Source organism: Netta rufina (assembly GCF_964035555.1).
Source record: "Netta rufina genome assembly, chromosome: 3".
In the NCBI taxonomy this organism is placed as follows: Eukaryota; Metazoa; Chordata; class Aves; order Anseriformes; family Anatidae; genus Netta; species Netta rufina.
Window position 1 is genome coordinate 57298379 of NC_140125.1, and position 22517 is coordinate 57320895.

Genomic DNA, 22517 nt, shown 5'->3' on the forward strand with positions numbered 1-22517 from the left:
GGAGCTGGCTGAGCGGAGCAGTCCAGGCCATCATAGCTGTGGTGCCTGGCATCTCTGGGGTGACTAAACAGGAGTGTGTGGGTGTGCGATGCCAGAACTGCAGTAATGTCAGGAGCTGACGTGACTCTGAATTTGGGTAGCCAGTGTCGCATGGCTTTTTTTGGCCATATGTACATTATGTGTATGAGTAAAAACTCTTCGTCTCATCAAATGCCCTTAGAGCAGGAGCGAGTTCTGCATGTGCGCTCTGGAGTTCATTTCACTTACAGCGCCTCAGAGGCATGACAGAGGCAACTCTTGTCTCGACCTGAAGTCCTCAGTTAAATTGTTGAAAAGAACAGGCGACCCTAAACGAAGGAAGATCTGTCTTGGCAGACTACAAATGCACGTCTCCTCTGCAGTTACAGCCGGTGTGATTTTTCTGGATGTGCACTCATGCCGACATGTACGTGCGAATACATGGCAGTGATCGTTTTTGTCGGGGTTTCGGTTGTATTGAGTAATATTTGTCCCTAAATGATTTTGACTCTGGGGCTGATACTTACCGAACGTCAGACAGTCAGCTCATGCTGTCCTGTTGTTTCACCTGATAGCAACATCCTTGGAAATTGTGCATTCATCTCAGTGTCAGTCTACAGCTACTCGCTGAGCTGTGCTTCTTCTTAGGCAACATGATATTTTCAGATCATTCAAAGGCATGAAAGGACTTTTGAAATCAAATCCTCTCTATAAAGGAAAACTATATTGAAAAAAAAAAAAGTAATTTCTACTTAAATGACAGAAGATAAGGTAATTCCAAAATGCTAATGGAATTTTTTGATATTTGGCCTTCAAACAACAACCATAACACAAACCTGATGATCGGCATCAGTAAAATGATAGGGGAAAAAACATCCTGCTTAGGAGTTTTATGAAATCAAAGGGCAGTATATTGTGCCTATGCAGTAATCATAGAATCTGGGGGAAGCTGTAAAGGCTGCCAGTACAATTTCTGCCGTAATGCTGTTAACTAACTGGCTCCTAGCTGCAAATGAAGCTCTAGGTGACTGGCTCAGTTACAGTATCTCAGCTATCATGGTTTCCCTGCATAGGTCTCTGCAGTGCATGAGTCCACGTCAGACAGATTTATTTTTAGTGCCGATAAATCTACTATTTCAAGATCCCGTGAGGCTGTCGGTCAGGATGGGCACAGGGGGTTGTCAGCAGCCTGCCTCTTCTGCTCTCCCTTGCTGTCTGCTGGGGTGCAACGTCCAGGACTCCTCGACTTGTGCTCACTCACATTGATAAAGGTGTCAGCTTCGAACGGAGAGAAGTTTGCATTAAAAACAAAATTATTCTTCAGAGGCTGAATTTGGATTTGTCGCCATGTGCAGTGTCAGGAGTGTTGGCTGGGTGCCCCTTCCACAGCCCACTCAAAGCAGTGGGCAAGGTGTTGGCATCAGACATACCATGGGCATAAGCGGCTACAACAGCATTTTGTTGGTATGCTCAGAACCATAAGATTAGCTCCCTTTCCCTTCAAAGAGCACTGGATGTTGAGTAAAAAGAACAAATAATTTCCATAAGGAGTCGTTTGGTCAGCTGCTGGTGCTGTCACTGCTTTGTGGAATGGTTTTGGAAAAAGTGAATGACTCCTGTACTTCATCTGTTGTTCTTCTATAGGAAGGCCTTGTACTTTGAGGATGTCAGCATGCTGACATTTTGAAGCGTAAGGAGGAGCGCACACACACCAAACCTTACTGCAATGGCTGACTGCTTGCAGATCTGCATACAATCATGCAGACAACTCGCAGACCACCTAGACAGTCATAATCTAGACCCCCAGTCTACAGATAAACACAAAAATTGTGATTTAATCATAGTTTTTAAAGACACAGATCATTTCACCTTGCCCTCGTGCACAGACCAGGGCGTTATTTTCCTTTTTACCACATACTGAAATAGTACATCTTTATTGCCTACCAGCACATTTCAGCACTCAAGGCAGCTTTAAAGTGTTATAGTTCTATAAAACATTAAAAATACATATATTGTGGTGTTTGTTATTGATAAAATATATTTCTTAAATCTCAGCAAATGAATAAGAAAGTAATATTCTAGCAGTGTAATCACTGAATGGCAATAGCCATGTGTAGTCAGTTAACAACAACAAAGTAAGCTCCAGCAATATACTTTCTAATGCTATGTAAAAATGTGTATAAAGTGTTTCCAAAGCTTGGTTTCATTCTACAGTTTCTTTTGGAAGATTGTTCAGCCATTTCTTTCATTGCTGGAAGCTTTTCTTGATATTTAATCTAAAATATGGTTTCCTGAATATCATCCTACTACTTACAGTAACATTTAATAGTGTCTTCCTTTTTTTTTCCCCACATATTCCAGTAGTTGCTGACTCTTCTTATGACTCTGTGTTGCCAGTATGCGTATTTTTTGTTTTATTATTTTAATCCAAGATCTTAAAATCTTCAATTACTTACATTCCTTTTTAAACCCATTTAAGAATGTTAAAAAACAAAAACACGCATGCACAAAACACCATTCCTTTAAAACTTGTAAATTATCAGGAGGAAAGAAAGCAAAATTTTGCACAGAATAAAGAAAAATATTTTCTTCAGCCCAGTCTGAGGTAATGCCATTGTTGCTTGATGAGAGAATGTCTCGGTGTCCGTGGTTTGTGCTTTGAAATTGGACTTGGTAGAACTGTGGCAGTCAGAAAGAACGGCCTGGAGTGCGTGCGGACAACTTCTTGAGTTATGGCAGTGTTTATTTAATGATACCTGTGTTAAATGCATGTTGTGTATCCACAGTATTGAGTACTTTAATAGTGTTTGTTCCACATTTTCTTGCACAATCTTATTTTATTTCATTGTTCTTCTGATAAATACAGAGGTGTTTTTTCTTATTCCTTTTTTTCCCTCAAAGCCATCAGAAATAATGCAGATGGATAAATAGTAGAAAATTGGCGTTTGTAAAGAGAATAACACAGATAATGGCTGAAGAGTTAAACAGAGAGAGCATGCCAAAGTGGAGGCAGAAGAAAGCTTTGTTGTGGGAGGGAAGTTGAAATGAGTTGATACAGAAAGTTTGGTAGCACAGCTGCTGACAGGCGAGGGTAGCACCTGGGCATATATACTTCACTGTTTGAGACAGTTGTTTTCAAGCTGGTAGCTCTACCTCTTTAAAGGTCTTTGACAGAAATGTAGAAATTGTGAGGTCAAAACCATCATTTAAATAGCAATGTCTTTGCTTTGAAATGAATTGGTAGAAATGTTTTGCCTGGTGAAACTTTCTTAAAGATTCTCCTGGGAAAAGAAGAGCAGAACTTTATGTACTTCTCATCACTTTTCCTCTCTCTTTTTTGTGTGAACCGAAGGACAAACTATCTAGATTATAAAAATTACTTTGCAGCGATGCCATGCTTATATAAGCTAGGTGGCTCAGGCTTTCGGATGTGGATCAGACAACTTTCATCTCTAGTCTCTGATTCATGTACCAGCTGAACTGTTAGATGTTGAATATTGTTTCGCGTGGTCTCTGAGAAAAAGGTCAATTTTAGCTAAGTTCCTTTAAAACTGCATTTTACACCACAGGTATTCAGTACCTTTGTTAACATGTGCATTGGGTGTTGTCCTAGGCAGGCAGGTGTGCATCTCCTATCATCCTTTTGGCCAACATCTGGTAGCCTCACAGTGACCCTTACGTCGTATTAGGGCACACAGGGATTGCGGTCCCAAACTGTGGTTCAGCCCTCTCAAATGTGTTGAACAAATTTAGTCATTATACATGTACGTGTTGGAAGAGCTAGCCATACCTGCAGTGCTTCCTTAATCTGCTTTTTGCTTTGTCTTCAAGACCAAAAACTTAAAGGACAGTCCTTTCCAATGAACTGTGTAGTTCCAGCAATGTGAGGGTTTCTTCTGGTTGATGTTTCTTTGTGCTACAGCAATAAAAAAAGAGCAGCAGCAATTTTTGCCTTCCAGGGTTGTCCGGTTTCTCTGTTGCAATTTTTCTCTCAGTGTAACAGATTGAACTCCTTATTTATTGCTCCCTTGTGTTCTCTGGAAAGTCAAATGGAAGTAAAATTATTGGTCACTTGGCCAGCTGCAATGATACAGTTTTTATTTCATAAGAAATGAAGACAAAGCTGTTAACAGGGTTAGCTGTGAATACAGGCTGTACAGAATTGCAGGCCAGCCAAAACAAGGGTGACATTTTCAAAATCTGCTGGTTGGCATTTCGTAGAGTATTGCACTTTCTTAGCTGGTGTTCATGTTGTTGGAAATCTGTACTGCATCCATTGCAAGTGAAGTGGGCCAAAGCATCTCAAACCTGAATCAGAGCCTCTTTATTGGTAATACACTATAACAGAGTAATTCCTGGTAGGTATCTGCTATCTTATTTATAACAATAAGCTAAACTGAATGTCTTGCTTGTAAATAATACGTTTTTTAGTTATTCGTATAATGGTCAGAGCTGGGGATTATGATAATTCAGAAACTTAAGAGATGGCTGCTTCTTCAAAGGAAAAGCTGAAAAGAGCCCAGGGAGATTCACTGTGCTTCCAGTGCATGCGTGGGTCATGTGGCTGCTGTCCCTGCCTCTCCTCGCTGGGGTCTGTCTGGTAACGTTGAAGATCTTCCAAGATTATCTGAGTTGCTCATCCCTTTCTTGCTTGTAGAATACTGCAGCAGATACCTGAAAGTAATACATGTACACTGGTGTAAACAGTCCTAACCTTAGGTTCCTGACGAGCTTCATCAAGGAGAGGAATCTCTGCACAAAGAGAATAAAAGGAGTTTTCTCCCTGTGTCTCAGTAATAGTGAAATATATCTTTGCGGCTGAAATGGTGGGTGGAGGCTTGAGTCCACGCCGAGCTTGACAGCCTCCACCTTCATAAATAATGTTGCTGTAATAAAGAATGGTAAACTCTTTATAAAACCATATTTTTGCCTCTTATTATAAGATTAATTAGTTGGAAGAAAAACATGAAGTGTACTGAAAGCATGGAGCTTTGTGTGTGTGTGTTTTGAGTGCAAAAGTTTGCACTTACGTCACATATATATATACACAGCTGGCAAACTGGTTGTTTTTTTTTTGAGGGTACAGAGTAGTTGTTTTTTGAGACTCACTTCTTGTCATCCATAACAAAACAGATTCACTCTGGCAAGGTTGCATAACTTTGTGCAACCAGTGGTCTCTGCTAGGAGAGAGAAGGAGAGACTCTGTGTTTAGGCTGTCATCTTTATATTGGTGGCCAGAGTACAACGCATTTCCCATAGGCAACTCTTCAAGTGCTTTTATTTTTGCCAGTAACTGAGCTATCCTGACCACGAGCCTTGCCACAGTCCCTTACACACAGAAGGGAAGCATCAGAAGAGCAGGGGCCTGGCTCCCCTTCGTGGCGGTGAGGGCCAGCAGAGGACTCAGCGTGGCTGCAGTGCTGCTGGCTGCTCAAACCACTGCGGCTGGGCTGTCTGCAGCTGGGAAGGTTCCTCACCTCCCGGGGGCATTACTTTAAAGGGACGTCTGGGAACAAGGTCAGAAAATATGCTGAACTCTTCATGTGAAGCAGAAGATCAGAAGGAAAAAAAAAAAAGGTCCCTGCACCAAATCTGTGGGTGGAGATGTTAGAGTGAGAGAAGGGCAGCTTTTGTACAGCATAGGTTTATACCATGTAGCGACTTCTTTGAGGGGGAAAAAAGTAAATTTTTAACTATAACTGCTTGGACTACACATTTCAGCTTGAGCAGACATATTATGCACTCTAAATAATATAGTTATTTAAGGTGGTGGTAACTAAAATTAAAAATAAAGGGAGGTACAGCAGTGTTACTACCCAAAAAAAAATAATAAAAGCCACCGATTTGTACTCACTTCCATGGAAATTTGTGTGCTTTTTCCTGATGAGTTGGAGGACCAGAGCTGAGGTGGCTGCTTCACCGGAACTGTTGGGTTTGTGTGTGGGAAGTGAACAAGGGGCAGCCCTTCAGATTCAGATAGACTGTGTTTCATTTTTTACTGCATTTTCTAAGTCCGTGTCTGCAATTATACAGGCACCTGAAGAGCTGCCCCAGACGCTGCTAGCTGAACATCCTATGCACAAACCCACGCAGGGGCAGCAAGCTGGGGTTCGGGTGGTGGCTTCACAGTGGGTGTTGAAGCTGCTGTCCTGCCTTTGCGTAAATTAATTTGCTTAAATTTCATCGCTCTCACAAAAGGATTAGGAACTCAGTGTCTCTGTGGGTCATGCAAAGACAGCCCAAGCAGTCAAATAAAGATTATACAAATGCTTTCTTTTCTCAGTTCCTGTGACTAATTTTCAGTCCCTGATATTCCTCAGATGGCTGGGAAAGTTCTACAATGGCACGTAACTCACTTAGAGGTCTCATGGTTGGACCCCTTGATCAGGATAATGATAGTTTAGCATTTCTTTGGCAATTTGGGATAGTAAAATAGTCCCACTTCAGCAGTGAAATGCCCAGCTATACCATTTGTCTCCATTCTGCCTTATAACTCACTTTAATTAGATTAGTGCACAGCTATTATCACCTGAGAAATGTTAATAGATTTGAAGTGCTGATCTGTGCTCTTATGGAAGTTCAGATTACTTTTACTTTCTTGTGTTTGAAAAAAATAGTAAAGGTAAAAGTGTTGTAGCTGTCAGAGGAAGGATCACATCTGAACAACAGTTTTTGACATGTGCCTCTGAATTTTAAGGTCTTTTATGTTTACACTGCTGGAAAAAAAAAAATAATAAAAACAACTCAAGCTTTTACTGCAGTTCTTAATGGAGAAAGTTCACCTCTTGGGAGATGGCCTGCACAGTTTTTGCTGCAGTCACATCCCATATAACACTGGTCTGGAGGACTGTTGCAATTATTTCAGTGAAGTAGGTGCAAGCTACGTTACATTCTACCCTGCAAAATCAGCAAGGGAATCATTGGCTGACTTCAGAGTATATATCTATTTTTGTCTAGAATAATGTTCTTGTGCATGTCTATAGACATAGGAAGTTGTAAGATTATATTTCACTGTTATATAAACACATTATCAGGAATTTTTAACCACCAAACTGCAAAGATCAAATAGAAGGAAGAATGCTTGTCCTAGACTCTTCACTGACTTTTTCCAGTGATTCATTACCCTGGGGTTATTCCCAAACAAGATAACATTTACGAAGTAGATAATAAGGATTCCCCAAGTAACTGCTTTTGAGAAAGCTGAGTAGATCTATTTCATTACAATAGTTTTCAGCAATGTTTATTGTTATCCTGTCTTTGTGTGTGCGTGCAATTATTTGGTGATCCATTGTTTTGAAGATAATACTTTGTAGTTGATTGCATATTTTTAGGAAGAACAGATGGAATAAAAGCCATAGATAGGATCTGCTACAGGGCATCTGTGACTCTGCATCCAATGTTTTTTTTTGAATTTTTACCCTAAGAAGGGAAAAAAAAAAAAAAAAGTCTTGTGTGGTGGATTTAGGTTGGTTTTCTCACCCCCCCATCTTAGAACTTCTAATGAAGATGTGCGTTGTCTGTGAATTAATACATGGTAATAATGCATAGATGGGTGTCACTAAGTGTTACTTCGTTCTTGTTTTTAAAGCTTGAAATCCATTTACAGGACTTTCTTTTACACAGCCCAAAAGTGAATGCAAATGTTGATGATGATAAGTGGTCTTGATTTCTATCATCTGCAAGTTAGCTTTACCAGACCTTAGTGAAATGAGCTTAGGGCTCATGGGCTTTTAATATAATGTAGGGTGAATAAGGAAAAATTTTAAATTTGGTGCTTTTTTTGTTTTCATATTTTGTTCAAACCCAAACTCTTGAACCCAAGGAACTCTCAGCTCTGCATGGTTATTGCATGTCTCATTTCTAACAGTGGTGGACCTTTCTTTAGTCTATCCTTTCTCTACTGTGCTGCTTTTATCTGTACAGAAACGAGAGCAAAGCAAAATCTTATGTCTTAAAAAGGAATGAGATGAAAGTACTATTTTATCCTTTGCTCATCCTTATCAACATTCAGCTTTGATTTATTTTTAGGGAACTTGGGATTGCCTCTGCACTTTTAGAGAGTGTGTACAGGCAATTAAATAGAAGTATCTTTCAGGAAAGCTTCAGGATAGGAAGACCCTTAATTAGAGACAGTGGTAGTAGTGTACATACTGCAAAGGAGCTTCCCTCACTGGAAGTGAGCATGGCATAGCTGTAAAAAAATAAAATAAAATTCCATGGAAACAGGCATCTTTTTTTTTGTGAAAGAGCTTTTGGAACTTAAGGCTTCCTGAAACAGATAACAACATCTTGCCATCCACTTTATGTTCATATCACATCTCATTTCTATTTCTCGCATGTAACTTCCAGTTCTGACAAGCGATCTGACCGAGCTCCTCAACTGCCCAAATGCATTTATTGGTTATACCTTGGATTTTCCAAGCCATTCTGATTTTTTTATTTTTAGAAAACATCCAATGTCCCCTACAGTTCTGGTTCTTTGAAGCCACAATTAAGCATGGTGATTCTGAAGTGGCAATAATTCCTTTGGGACTGGCTCTGTGAGCCTCTTCATTTGTAGGTGTGCAGCATTTCTTGTTTGGTACCTGTGAGGGATGCTCTCCTCTTAGGTAGGTGATCAGGTGTGGCAAATCTTTTTAACATTGGGATTAATACACTTTGGGCATGTATTTCTTGAGATTAAGTGTATGACTTAAGGAATGTAAGATTTGTAAAGCTTTAGAGTCTTTTTGAGTCCTCGTGTTGTCAGTTTACTATCAAGGCTCCTAAATGTATTCAGTGAGATGTTGACAGCCTAGGTATTTTTAAAGACTTCTTACTCACGCTAAGTACATTTTATCCTCAAAGTAGTTATCAAACAAGTTTTTCTTGCAGTTGCCGAGTTGCCAAAATCATCCCCTAGTGCCTTTAAAGGTCAGACTGCCTTCAGACTGCCTTCCATTGGGGATTGGATGCCAGCCGTATGATACCTTTTAAAAATAGGCATATGTGGCGGGTGGGATGCCAACCCCAAGATACCTTTTAAAAATAGGCATACGTGGCATTCATCTGCAAAGCAAATAAACAAAACTTGCCGGGGAGCATCAACACTCTTCCCAGTGTATGAGCAACTCTGCTGTTACTTGCAAAGGGTACCAGCTGCTCGCATGGAGAGTGGGTGAATCACAGAAGCGTCTTGATCGGAAAAGACCTTCAAGATCATTGAGTCCAACCATCAGCCTGACTCATCAAGTCCCATCACTAAACCACGTCCCTTGGCACCACATCCACACCTCTCTCACATACCTCCAGGGATGGGGACTCCACCACTTCTCTGGGCAGCCCGTTCCAATGCCTTACCACCCTCTACAGGAAGAAATTTTTCCTGAAATCCAAATCTAAAGCTCCCCTGACCGAACTTGAGGCTGCTTCCTTGTGTCCTGTCAATGTAACCTGAGAAAAGAGACTGACACCCAACTCTTTGCAACCTCCTTTCAGGTAGTTGTAGGGCGATGAAGTCTTTCCTCAGCTGCCTCTTCTCCAGACTGAACAACACAAAACAGGAAAGGGGAGAAAGAGCAAGGATGTCCAACAAGATGGCACATCGTTTCTTAAGCCTGAGGTGTTTCAAACACCTCAGGTGTTTGAATTAGTAATTAGTTTGAATTAGTGAAAAGTACTTGCTTTGGAGTAGGTTTTCACATGAAGCCAGAGAGAAGTCTGTGGTCAGAAGGTGCAGAGTTGGACCTGGATTGTTCAGGTCTGGCAGGGTCAGCACCTTATAGCTGGTCCAGCCTCCCCTCTGATTGCACTTTGGTTAGGTCCCCAGCTGGCACACGTGCCACACTTATCTTATTGATAATATTATACCACGAAATTAGGTTTCCAGTTAAAGGGAAGGGAAGGAAGAGTTAGCTATTTGGACCTTGTGAGGATTTCTCTGTATTTTTAAAACACTGAAGCTAGTACCTTTTATACAATCTCTCACACGGATCTTGCTTTATTTGTCTAAATAGAATTTATAGCAATTGAAGCTCCTTTTAGAAGAGCAGAGAAAGCAAGCTGACAGTTGCTGGCAGAATAATATACTTTTTTCAAGTAAAAACTGGAATCCTGTGATAAAGCATCAGACCCTTAATGCAGGATGTGGAGTGGAAGCTGCTGCCCACTGCAGCAGGCGTGCCCGCGGGCTGTGGGCAGCTGCAGTGCTGTCAGTGCACATAGATGGTGACATCAGTTTTTCCAAATGCCAGTGGCAGAGGTAAGGGTTATTGAAGGCCACCCCTGAAATATCTGGAGGCTACTTCAGTCTTTCCAGGAAAAAAGTTAATTTTCTTATTATTTAGACTAGAGGAGACAGAGAATTTCTTTCTCTGAAGATGGAGAAGGACTTTAACAGGGCCTGTAGACACAGAAAAGGGGCAACAGATGTAAACTGAAAGCAATTTAGATTGACTATTAGCAATTTTTCAGTATGAGAGTGGTGAGGCCCTGGCACAGGCTGCCCAGTGAAGCTGTGGCTGCCCCATCCCTGGAGGTGTTCAAGGCCAGGCTGGATGGGGCCCTGGGCAACTTGGTCTTGTGGGAGGTGTCCCTGCCCATGGCAGGGGGGTGGAACTGGATGGCCTCTAAGGTCCCTTCCAGCCCAAACCAGTCTGTGATTCTGCGAATTTGGATGGTGTTTTCTGGTAATGAAACATCCGTCTTGGATAACATCTTCACCATCCTTTTGACTGCAGTTGTCATGCAGGCGCTGCTGTGAGCTAGCAGTTTCACTCAGCCCCTTCCCAGGCATTCCCTGTGCTCCACAGTGAGAAATCAGGATCTAAGCCTGGGTCAGCACGAATTGCTCCAGCTGTCACTGCTTTTTGCAGGAAGCTACAGAAGTCAGTATAACTGCTTCTGGAGAGCTCGAGCTCAGGAAAACTCTTTTGAAGCCAAGGAAAGGATTAGTGATGTTTTTCTCAATGCGTGTCTTGGTGGGCTGAGTTCTTCCACATCAGACATGTCCCACAGATGCCTTCAAGCAGTACATGCTCCAAGGCATGAAGAAGATGATGTATGATCTTAATTTTTTTTTTCTTGTTACTTGCAAACAAGAAAAAAAGTCTTTGACTTTTGATACAGTCCTGCTCCCATCTCTTCTCCTCCCTGACAAATTTAACCCCCAAATATGCAAAATTATCCATGGCACAGCTACTGTCCAAACTACAGGAAGAAAACCCCATTTATTTTTCTTAATGAAGCAATCTGTCTGAATGTTCCTCAATCGCCTTCATTAATGCCAGCTCTCGGAAAGCTTTTTCTGTGCTCTTCAATGGGAGCAGTGACTTCACTTTGATGTGCTTAGTAAAAATGATGAAAGATGGGGAAAGAAAGCAAGAAATTTAGACGCTGACTGTTCTAAATTTACAGTTCTTCAGCTGCAGCACAGTGTTTGTTATTAATAGTAGTAGTTTTCTTCTTAATAATAATTCCTTTATGCGTATTGTACCTTGGAAACTGACAGCCACATCTGTAAAGCAAAGCGCTTCTACCTGGGTGTAATGTCTCTGGAAACAAAAAGTCAAAGCTCTGCGTGTGTGTGAGAGGCATTGAGGGTATCATTAGGGAAGGCAATGTAAGAAAAGTAGGATAGGAACTTGGGTGTGCCACCCCAAGAGAGGTAGTCTGTCTGTCTGTCTACTGTATCTGCTGATATTTTGTCTGGTACTATTAGTAGGAAGAATACCCACATAATGCTCTCCATCTGCACAATTGAAGTAATTGGAATGGAGAGAATTATCAGGACATTATTACCATGGCAAGAAGTAAAGATCCTAAGTGAAGATGAAAGGAAGAAAAATTGCAAGCAACTTATTTACAGCATGGGGAATTAGGAGGGAGAAACTTGAATAGCTTTTATTTTAAGAATACTGATATTTAAAAAGTAGTTGAACTTTGCATTTCATTGCAATAAGCATATGCAGAACCAATTTTCCTGAAAATTAACAGAGAATGATAATTCAGTTGCTGACTGCCCAGAACCACAAAAATTCTTTCATCTTTTAGAACACCTGAAAACTCAGGTTTTCCCCTGGAAAGCACTGTTTGTCACAGAGCACGTGTAGATAACTCATATGAAATCTGCACGGATGGGTCTTGCTGCAAGACAGGAGCTGTGATTTTTACAGCGATTGCCTTTTATCACCTCTTCCAGTGGTGAGAAACCTGTGGGGCTGAGCTGACAGCTTGTCCCAGCTAAAGCAAGCAGTGGCAGAGCCTGCAGCTAGGCTGCTGTGCTCCAGGTCTCTCTGCTGACTTCCTCGGGTGGGGAAGTGAGTCACTTCCCAGGTTCTTTTGGGAAGCAAGCCTGAAACCCTTCCTTGAGCCAGTTTTGTTTGCGCTCATGGGCTGGGAGTCAGAAACGGGGCTCTGGAGTCGAGGTGTCCTTGAGAATCTGTTCAGAACCCAGCATTGCTTATAGGAAACCTACAGAGAGAAGGAACAGCTTGTGAACTGCTATTGCTTATTTTGGGCACCTGTTGTCACTTCTAAATTGCATTCTAATTATAAAAAATCACTCTGATTAGCTAACAAGTCAAAAAATGTGCAAGATCGATGGAGTTTCCTCAAGGATTTAATACGGGTATGCATTCATGCACACAGTCATATTATATGTAAGTAAAATACCTAATACACTGTATGTGTCTCTGTATATAATGTATAAAGCCACACTGAACTCTGTTAGCCAATAGAGGTGGTTATTAGTTCCTCTGACCCCTTTGCTTTTGTGTTTCATTTTTGTTCCCCCCTGCACACTCGTCCTTTGCCTTTGCTGTATACCTACCCAGCTCTTCATCTTGGTTGTCACCAATAAACCAGTGTGGGCCAGTGTGGTGCATGCTCTATAACATGCATTTCTGCCTGTTTGCAAATATGAGTGAAGATCAATCTACTTTTTAGGGGATCGCATACTGTGATCAGTCAGTACAGCAAATCTTGATGCTCGGGTGGTTCTAGATAGATTTTCCAGTCCTCTTTCCCAATGCTTTGTTCTTTGTATGTTCCTTTAAAAATGTGGCTGCTTCCTTACAAGTACAGGACTGGAGGCAGCCTTCAGATAGACTGAGCCCTGTACTCGTAGGCATTATGAAGTATAATCTCCTTCAGCAGTTTTTTTGTTTCTATCTTAGGAACAGTCAGGTCTTTTGCCTTCACTGCACGGAAGGTGGACTCATACCAGCACTCTCAATAGCACTAGAAAAGCAGTGTGACTTAAAGGGGGAAAAAAGGCCAGCAATTGCACAGGTTGTGTAATATTCGATGTGCTCAGTGGAATTACAGTGCATCAAATCCTGTGCACCCTGCAAAGATGCTTAGTTCACTGCCAGTTTCAGAAATGCTAGTGCTGGATAAAGGAGCTCAGCTATCCTCATGTGGCAAATCACGTTGGGATCGAGTACTTCCCATCAAGCATTATCCACTCTTTACTGCTGCAGCAGTCCATGTACCAGCAGATCTCCATAGCTTATGTTGCTAAGGGAAGAGCAATGCTGAAGAAGACTTGTATTGTTAGCATACGCCTGCTCTCCAGTAAAATGGATGGAGGATCTGAGGTGGAAAAAAATTACTCACTACAGTGCCTCTATTTTTTTTCTGTAATAACATCTTCCTAAATTTGATAATTGCTTTAGCTATTTATTCATTTATTTTCTCTAGATGTTTGTCCCTTGCCTCTGTAGCAATTATAGATGGCATATTTTAAGAACTGCAGAGGTAAGATTTCAGTAATGAATATTATATGGCATTCTAGATTAAGGGCTTCTGCTCTTGGAATATTGATTGCTGTAATATTTTCAGCTACCTCCTCCAAAAAACTCCAGTGAAATTAGGAATAAGAAAAGCTTTCAGAATACCATAAATTTTAGCAAAGTCTAGTATTGTGCTATAAAATATGGCACATATTTTATGTATTATGTAATTATGATATTATGTAATTAATTTAAATCACCAAACCTGGCTTCTATTGGGAAAAAGACACATTAACTACAAATGATATGTTTGCCACCTCAAAATTGAGATTACTCAAAAGTTTTGGTCTAACACTTTAATAAATACTATCATTACTAGCTAGATGATGATCTTTCTCTGACAGTGTCTTTCTAAGAAACTTGATGATCTTCCAGGCCAGTGACTGATCAGACTTCATTTTGTTATTTGAAGTCATGGACCAAAAAGTTTGTAGTTTTTGGTGATTTTTCCAAGTTCCATACCTTTATAAAAAAAGTCATAATAATCCTTTAACATTTGCTATACATGTATAAAAAGTGCAGGAAACAATTTGCACAGAGAAATTTCAGAACAGGAAAATACTATATCTAAAATTTTCCAAGATGAAACCTTTCACATTTATTCAAGTTTTTCATTTCCCAACCTAAAGCTCACATTCTTTTCACATTGTAAATGCTCTAAACTTCAAGGTACAGCTTTATACTTAGCTATTTCCTTCGAAGATTTCTACTAGAGGAGTCTTCTTTATTAGAATAATTTTAATGGCTTGTATTTTATGTGACATTAGATAACTTTGTCTGAAACAGCAGCAGCAAAAAGGAATATCCATTGGTAAGAAGTTGTGCTGCCACCTTTCCGTGATCTCTTCTTAAGGCGTGTTCATTCAGAAGGGTGTTTTTGGAGATGAATGGTTTCACTGCTGAGTTGGTGGACACTAGCAGAGCTTGGCAATTAGTCCCATACACGGTGGAAAGTGGTGCCAAGCTGAGTGACGGAGGAGAATGAATGTCCATCAGACTGCAAATATCTCAATATTACCAGAAGGGATGGAGATGAAAGGATAGTTGTAGCCGAGCTTCCTTTTTTCTTGTATGCATGTGTGAATAAAAGATGTTAAGGATGCGGTTCTGAGCATTAGCCTGGTGGGATTCAATGGGAGAAAAGGAACAAATACCTTCAGAGTGGCTTTATGAGGGAAGCGCTCTCAAAATGGGAATCCACGCCCCCCGTCAGCATGAGGGGAATGTGATAGCCCAGCGTATTTGTATCTTGGCTTCTTTGGTCTCTGCTGGGGTTTTGCTTGCCATTAACAAGCTTGGACTCCTCTAGGAAAAAAAAAATATTTAAAGCAGAAACTGGAACAGTTTGTAAAATTGTGTGTGTCTGCTGTTTCACCTAGTGAATTACACCTGCTTTCTTACAAATTGTCTACGTGCTTTGGAATAATGGTAGTTTCTTTGTAGTATATACCTTTCTTTGGTAAATAGCCATGTACCTTTAGAGAATCAAAAGCAGCAAAAGATAAAAGGTGAATTGTAACTGGTCAACCAAATTTATGTCTGAGGTTGATGCACGTACTTAAACATCTGCCTTCATTCTTCTTTATAATATGCAGTCGGTTCTTTGGGAGATTTTCTAGCATCTTTAACATTAACTAAGCTTAATTCCTGAAATTCAAGCTGACAATTAAAACAGAGCTATAAATGATGCTAAATGTTCCACTTTTCAATAAATTTTACACTACTAAGCACTGTCTAAAAAGGAGCTCAAAGAAAACACAAGACCTTGATTCAAAAGCTCCTTGAACTTCATGGCAAGAATCCTATTTGGTATGATACGTTGGCCTTTACACTGTACTTAAATGAGTGTATTGGGCTTGGAGTTATTTGGTATTTTATTTATGGGAGATCGTCTTCTGCATGAGATACCAATTTAGAAGCTGATTAATGTCTGTAATACAAAATTTTTGTAGATTAGAACAAGCACAATTGGTAATTTTATAGGTAATTAAAAATAAATAAATACATAAATAGCCAGTATGCAAGGGCAGTGCAGACCACGTGGCCCACAGACAACTTTCTTTGGCATGCCAACATTTCTTTTCTTTCATTACAAGATAAAAACAGTTTATTCCTTGAGTACCTGTGGGAAGATGCTGAATGGGAAGCAGAGAACCATAAAGGTAGCAGAAGTGAAGATGGGGCCCCTGTGACTTGAAGCTGTTAGTGGAAGTAACGATATCTTTGCGTTATGGGCTAGCAGTAAATTCTTCTTTCTGGAGGGCTAGTTCAAGCTTATACGTTTACGTGCTCTGGCAATGGAGCATGTTTTCATACGTTTTATTTTCTAACCAACATAAAAGCCAAAAGTTGTCATAATACTTAGGGCAGACCTTCTTCCTTTCTTAGTCTCTGCTTCAGTATGTTGAGTGCCTCAAATGAAATTGGAAATACCCAAAGCAGCTGTAGAGTCTGCACCTGGAGTCAGGTGTTAAATGTAAATGATGAAAACAGCTTTAAAATGACCTCATAAAATGGTAGCATTTGCTCTGCGTTTTAAGAAGTTGAATTTTCAAATTGCAAAATGACTTCCTTATGAGCATATTATCAGAAGGCATATAAAATCAATGCCTCATTTTCATTTGTAATTATAAAGTGCTAAGATTATTACTCTTAAAGCCAGGGGCTTATTGGTGTTTTGACCTTTGTAGCTCACCAGACACAGGTTTTGGAAGTTACTAATTGGGAAGGAGGGGGCAGAGCTTTGGTAATATTATTTACGTTCAAATGTGTCCTTGGATGTTTTATCAAATTGAGGGAAAATACAGGTAGAACAGCATTTGATTCAAAACTTATCTTCTAGCTTTGAGAAGATTCCTATTTGAAATAGAAAAGATGAAAATCACATCAAGGTAATTCCTGTCACTTTGCCCATAATTCATACCATTAAGTCAGCTGGTTTGTCTAATCTGTAAAATCATATGCTTGTCTCAAATCTTTGTTAGATAACACAGGGCAATTTTGAGGCAGATAGCGGTACCTTTGATGGTGTTCATCAAAAAGCATAATGTTATTTGAACTAGTTTTATCTTTTGTTCCTAAATCCTCTAGCAATTTATTTTGTTTGATCTATGAAATGTCCAGTGTGGAGACCGTCTAATCATTAAAGGTCTGATTTTCAGTGGTATTAACGGCCTTCAATTCTATGTAGAGTCATTGTTAGCCTTGGCTACTGCCAACCTTCAAAAGCCAGGTTTTTCAGAGTTATCCTGATGTCACGTATGGGGTTTTCTTCACTTTGCTAATGCCGTTAGGCAATAGTGGCAAGTGCAATTATGTAGTTCTTATGTTTTGTCTCAGGATGGATGAAATGATGGCTGTGTGCATATAAGTTACGAGAAACAGAAAAGAAAAATTGAAAAATTCGTGCTGTTCTTGTTTAGACAGAAGAGCTAGAGTGAATCCTCAACCAAAATACAGATGCTTATATTACTATGCTGGAATATTTTATTTACTGCTCTTCCAAAAATGAACAAAATTTTTTTTTTTAAAAAAAGAAAGAAAAAAAAAGCAAGTATGATATAATCCATATAGTGTCACAACATAATTCACCCAACCAGAGGCAGGACTAGCACGTTGGCATTGGGTTCTACTTGGTTCAAGTAAAGCAAAGCATTTTTCTGCAGCATCTCAAATGGGATTCTTCCTAGCTGCATAGCAACAGAGGGTGTAGTTTGTCACATCCACTTCTTCCTATAATCTTTATGTATGCATGAAGAAACAGTTTTCTTCTAGCCTTTTAATCGTGCAAGGGTTGATCCTTCAGGACCGGAGGGCTGCACAGATTTGCATGTTTTGCGGTTGTGACCCATAGCACTCAGCAAATAAGTGTAGCGCTCCTTAAATAAATCTAAGAACATCTTTTTTTTTCAGTTGTCAAGTTTTGGTTTCAGGCAGGCATATTTATATCCTAATTCTGAAAACTGCTGTTTTCATTGTGAAGTCTGGTGGATCTGTGTACGCGGAGTTCATTTTAGGACTGGAACATTTCGGAGCATCATTGCTTCCCAGTAAACATCAGAATATATTTCAGGAAAGTCTTCTCTTTCTGTCTCTTTTAAGTGATTAATTATCTATTTAGATTTATGAAAAAGCATCATTAGATCTGGGTGCCCATTAAGTAGTTGAAATAACACTCCGCTGATTGAGAATTTCGTATTTGTTTTCTCTGTTTGTATATGCTACATCTCTGTAACGTAACTGGCGGAGAAGCTCATTGTGTATGAATGTGAGCATCCCAGCCATATCAGAATGTTTTTGAAATAGAACTAATTTGGAAAAAAGGCTCTAAGAAAAAGTCATTAACAGAAGGTAAATGGTTTTACAGCTAATTTCTGCTTCAGGCACTAGGATGATGTGTTTTTTTCAGTTCTGTACTGAGGCCGTGAGAGATACTGTATTTGTTAAATTGATATTAATTATAAATGAGAGAGCAATTTGGCAGGTTTGGACTTGATTAGGTTCTCCAGAAAAGCTCAGATAGTTCTAATGCACAGAGTAGAGAGCCTAAAACTGCTTTGTATTCCTTCTGCACTGAGAAGCAAAGCAATTTCTCTATGAAATTTCTGTATTTTAACAAGCAGGGACTCTAGAAAATTTTTTCATGTCACTGGTGACACGAATATTCAAATTTGATCTTCTGTCAGAGCACGTAACTTCATTTGCAGAGTTGAGACATGGAGATTGTAATGAGGGAAATGATGATGAGGAAAATTTGAACGTGGTTTGGGTACGGGGCCTTCGGTTTGCCGTTTCTGTAATGAAATGCTACATTCCAGCATAGTGTGTGTTTTTCTTAAAAGCATGTGATGTCTTCCAAAAAGGCCTGATTGGGGAGAGAGCCTGTGTTCGCTGACAGTCATGACAAAATGATTCCAGCTGTTCTTGAGAGACGCCTACTGCTGTGCTGAAAATTACTGTTTTGTACATCTTCTTCGGAATTTAAATGCAATGTTGTTTATTTTGCAGTATTGTTTAACTGCTTCTTGTAAAATAGCTGTTAGCACTCTACACAGTTTTGGTAATGCTGTTTTTGTTTGTAATCTTTTAAGGTTGTGCTGGTTAGATGGAATGAACCATTTCAGAAATTAGCAACCTGTGATGCAGACGGAGGAATATTCGTTTGGATACAGTACGAAGGCAGATGGTCTGTGGAGCTTGTGAATGATCGTGGGGCACAGGTTGGTATGCGTGTTTTCTCTTCAGTCCAGAGTGATCAAGTCCTGAGAGACAAAATGAAGAGGACAATGAGTAGTACTTTATACCGTTTGAAATGTGCGGGAGAAAACGAAACATTTATTTATTGAAAGGAGTATGCAAGAAGTGTCAAAGACACTTTGCAAGGACAGTTGCTTTGTCTGATAGCCATGAAATCAGAACTGCTACTGGGCTAAAGAGTTGTCCTGCCTATCTCTGTGCAGTGCCACCTTTTATCAAAACAATGAAAAATTACTCCATGGCTAATACATCTATTTTCTTATCTTTGATATATTAAGGTAAGCGACTTTACATGGAGCCATGATGGGACTCAAGCCCTTATCTCCTACAGAGATGGATTTGTGCTGGTCGGTTCAGTCAGTGGACAAAGACACTGGTCTTCAGAAATAAACTTGGAAAGTCAGATCACATGTGGCATATGGACTCCAGACGACCAACAGGTAATGGAACTTTTAGAGGCTGTTAATAATATCGCAGTGGTATGCTGTAGAATACACCTCTGAAGAAGTCATTAAATAAAATGCCCACTTTGTAAGAACTGTTTCTGTCAAAACTGGTGCTCCCACACATAGTGGAAAATTAAATCCATCCTGTTGCTCTCATTAGTCAAATATACTAATGTACCAAGTTGCCTATCATCAGTTTTCACCCTGGATCACATGGAGTCTTATTCAAAGTCAGTTGTTTGAGATGGGAATCTATAATTGTATCCCTAATTCATTGATGCAGCTATTGCGATAATACGCATTTGAGCAGAGATACAGCATAGACTAGTAAACATCTGAGCAGCTGCTTCAGTATAGAGCTGCCCAGTTTGCACTTGCAGCAAAAACAGTTCAACTGACATACAGGGGTGCCTTCTCATGAGCAAAGGGATCAAACTGATTGTGTCAGAGGGACCTCTCAGCCTTATGCAAAACACATCATTTTTAAAAAGGCCATTTTTTAACCGTTGAGCCCAAAACTTGCTGAGCTTTGAAAAAGACAGTTTAAAAAACCTTCTTTACTGCTTTTCTAATAAAGCATATCATGTTGGTCACTTCACCATTTATAGTGGGGCTTGAGCCAGCCTGTTGGTTTCATTTGCAGAATTTGCAATGGTCCTTTGCCATTCAGCTGTTGACCTTTGTGGAATGGTCTGCCCTTCCACATACTTGCTATCGTTATGGTTAATGTGTGGAAAATATAGTACTGAAAGAAATGATGGGAGTAGAATAGTGCAAAGAGAATTTGCATTATGATCAAGACTGGATTATTTTCCTTTCTTCATTTTACACCTTCAAGTCAACATACTAGTTCAGGACTCAAGGTACACTGACTTTAATTCAGAATACTACAAATCCATACATGATATGTGCAGGGTTATTTTGAGAATTGCTAGTGGAGTACAGTAGCAATAATAATACACATTTCTACGGCTGCATCTAATAATTTCAGAGTGCTCTGCAAAGAATAATGAATTAATTATTACAACACTGCTCTTTAAAGCCAGGGTGCCTAACTGCCTCTTTTTGAATCTGGGGAGATTTGAGTCTTGGCAATAAATAATTTACTCAAGATCAAGAGGAAAAGACAAGCAGCAGAAGTAGGAGAGAAACTAACATCTAATAGCTCTCAGTCCTATGTTTTAAATATGAGGCTACCCCATTTGTATGATTCTCGGTTGTAGTTCACTGCTGTATTTGGAAATATCATCACTTGAGCGCTTAATTTGGGGTGACTGACTGCCTTTTAATTCAAATTAGCCAATATGTTTGTACTTTCTAAACTAGATGCTCCATAAGTGCTTATTCCATAAAACAAACACTTGTTCAGCGTCCAGATAAGCACATGTGAACATAATGGCCAATTCCAGCTGTGTGAAAATCACTTGCTTGATTTAGGAGATTGTGTTGTTGACAAACTCACTGAAATAGAAACCAAAACCAGCCACAGGTTTGGTGTTAATCTCTACAGTTCTCCAAACTATGGGGTTTGCATGTTAACTGATGATGAATCCTTGTGCTGTTCTCCAGAGTTGGTGAAGAGATCTTCTAATATGTATTTAGATGTGTTTGTCTCCAGAGACACCAAGAAATAAAATTCACTGAGGTTCTTAGGAGAGACTATGCTCTGTTCATACTGAAAATTGAAATTTCGGGGAAAAAGACTTTGCATTTATTACACACAAATAAGCTCATACAGAAATGGATGCACTTACTAACTTATCTCCTTATCTAATTTCTCTCCCGATTTGTCTGTGCAAATGAGATTAAGAATGTTATAGTCTAGTGTAGCTTCAGCATCTTCCCTGTTGCCTAATGTAATTGATTGCTGTGTACAGTGAGTGAAAGGTAAATGTGAAAATTTAAGTTTATATTTTCGTCATATTATTTTTGTCACCCCTCTGGCACCATGAAAATTACTACTGAAAGTAATTCTGAAAAACTACATTCCATAGCACCTTAACCTCTAACACAATTAACTTGGAAAGCTAAATTTCCAAGGGAAATGTACTGTTCAGTATTATTTTTTTAATTGTCTTCATAAAAATGCACTCAATATAGACTGTTCTTTCACCTCATTCTTTAGTTCTCTCAACTTTCCCCCTCAGTCATCTGCAGTGTGCATTCTCCTCTTTGCTTCCAGTCTCATTTTCTGTCTTTTCTCCCATCTGTCTGACACCAGTAGTCTATCACTGACTGCTCTAGCTGCTCTCTGGCAGTTCTGCAAGAAGAGAATTTCCTACAACTATCTTTCTGGTGGAGGAGAAGAATGGTTGGAGCTATAGTATTGCTAACCATCTTCTTGTTTTGACATAAAGGTGAGTTAGCAATACTTTTATGTCAAATATGGCAAATAGAGCGTCAAACTTTTAACTGCGTATGTGATGATAGTGGAGTGTATTTTGTCCTTGCTGTGCTCTGATACAGGCATGTGTGTGAGGCCTCCAGGGTAGTGGCTGATGCCACCTGTGGTTGAAACTCCATACTTAACGCTTCCCAAAGTCCTTCTGAGTCCCAAAGTCCTTTCTCTTTGTGTGTTGGGTACAAACTTACTATGAGTCAGGGGAGACGTGGTACAATCTGGTTGACTGCAACACTTTCTTTCTCGGCATCCTGTGTCAACAGATGATCTTGTGAAGGTCACTGGCAGATTTTTGCTGTAGTTCACACCTAGGTCTTGAGTCTGGACACTGAGCTGTGGGATTCTGTAGCTAGTTCTAAACAGAGACCTTTTAATTGCAATTCTGCATGTTAATTGAAGAGGACTAGAATTTATTTTTTTTTATTTTCTTTGTATTTCTGCAGTCCTGCCAGAGTGGAGGGCTTTAGCAGTTTCCTGTTCCTGTATACTCTATATCCAGAGCACACTTATGGCCAAGGCACACAGCCCCATTGTACCAGCAGGAAGCAAATACACGCAATATGAAAACTTCACAGGACTGGGTCCTTCATATCTTGAGCAGAATGACACTTGTGTTACACTTGG

The 22517-nt window shown here is 39.8% G+C and overlaps 1 protein-coding gene across 2 annotated transcripts in view; it reads left to right on the plus strand.

Annotated features, from left to right (window-relative positions):
• The window catches only part of TULP4 (TUB like protein 4), a 146165-nt gene that overhangs the window by 76950 nt on the left and 46698 nt on the right, over positions 1-22517 (plus strand). For both annotated transcript variants that reach the window (XM_084283313.1, XM_084283314.1), the window contains exons 3-4: positions 18881-19009; positions 19325-19486. In XM_084283313.1, coding sequence (XP_084139439.1) covers positions 18881-19009; positions 19325-19486 — 291 coding nt within the window. The remainder of the gene's footprint in view (positions 1-18880; positions 19010-19324; positions 19487-22517) is intronic.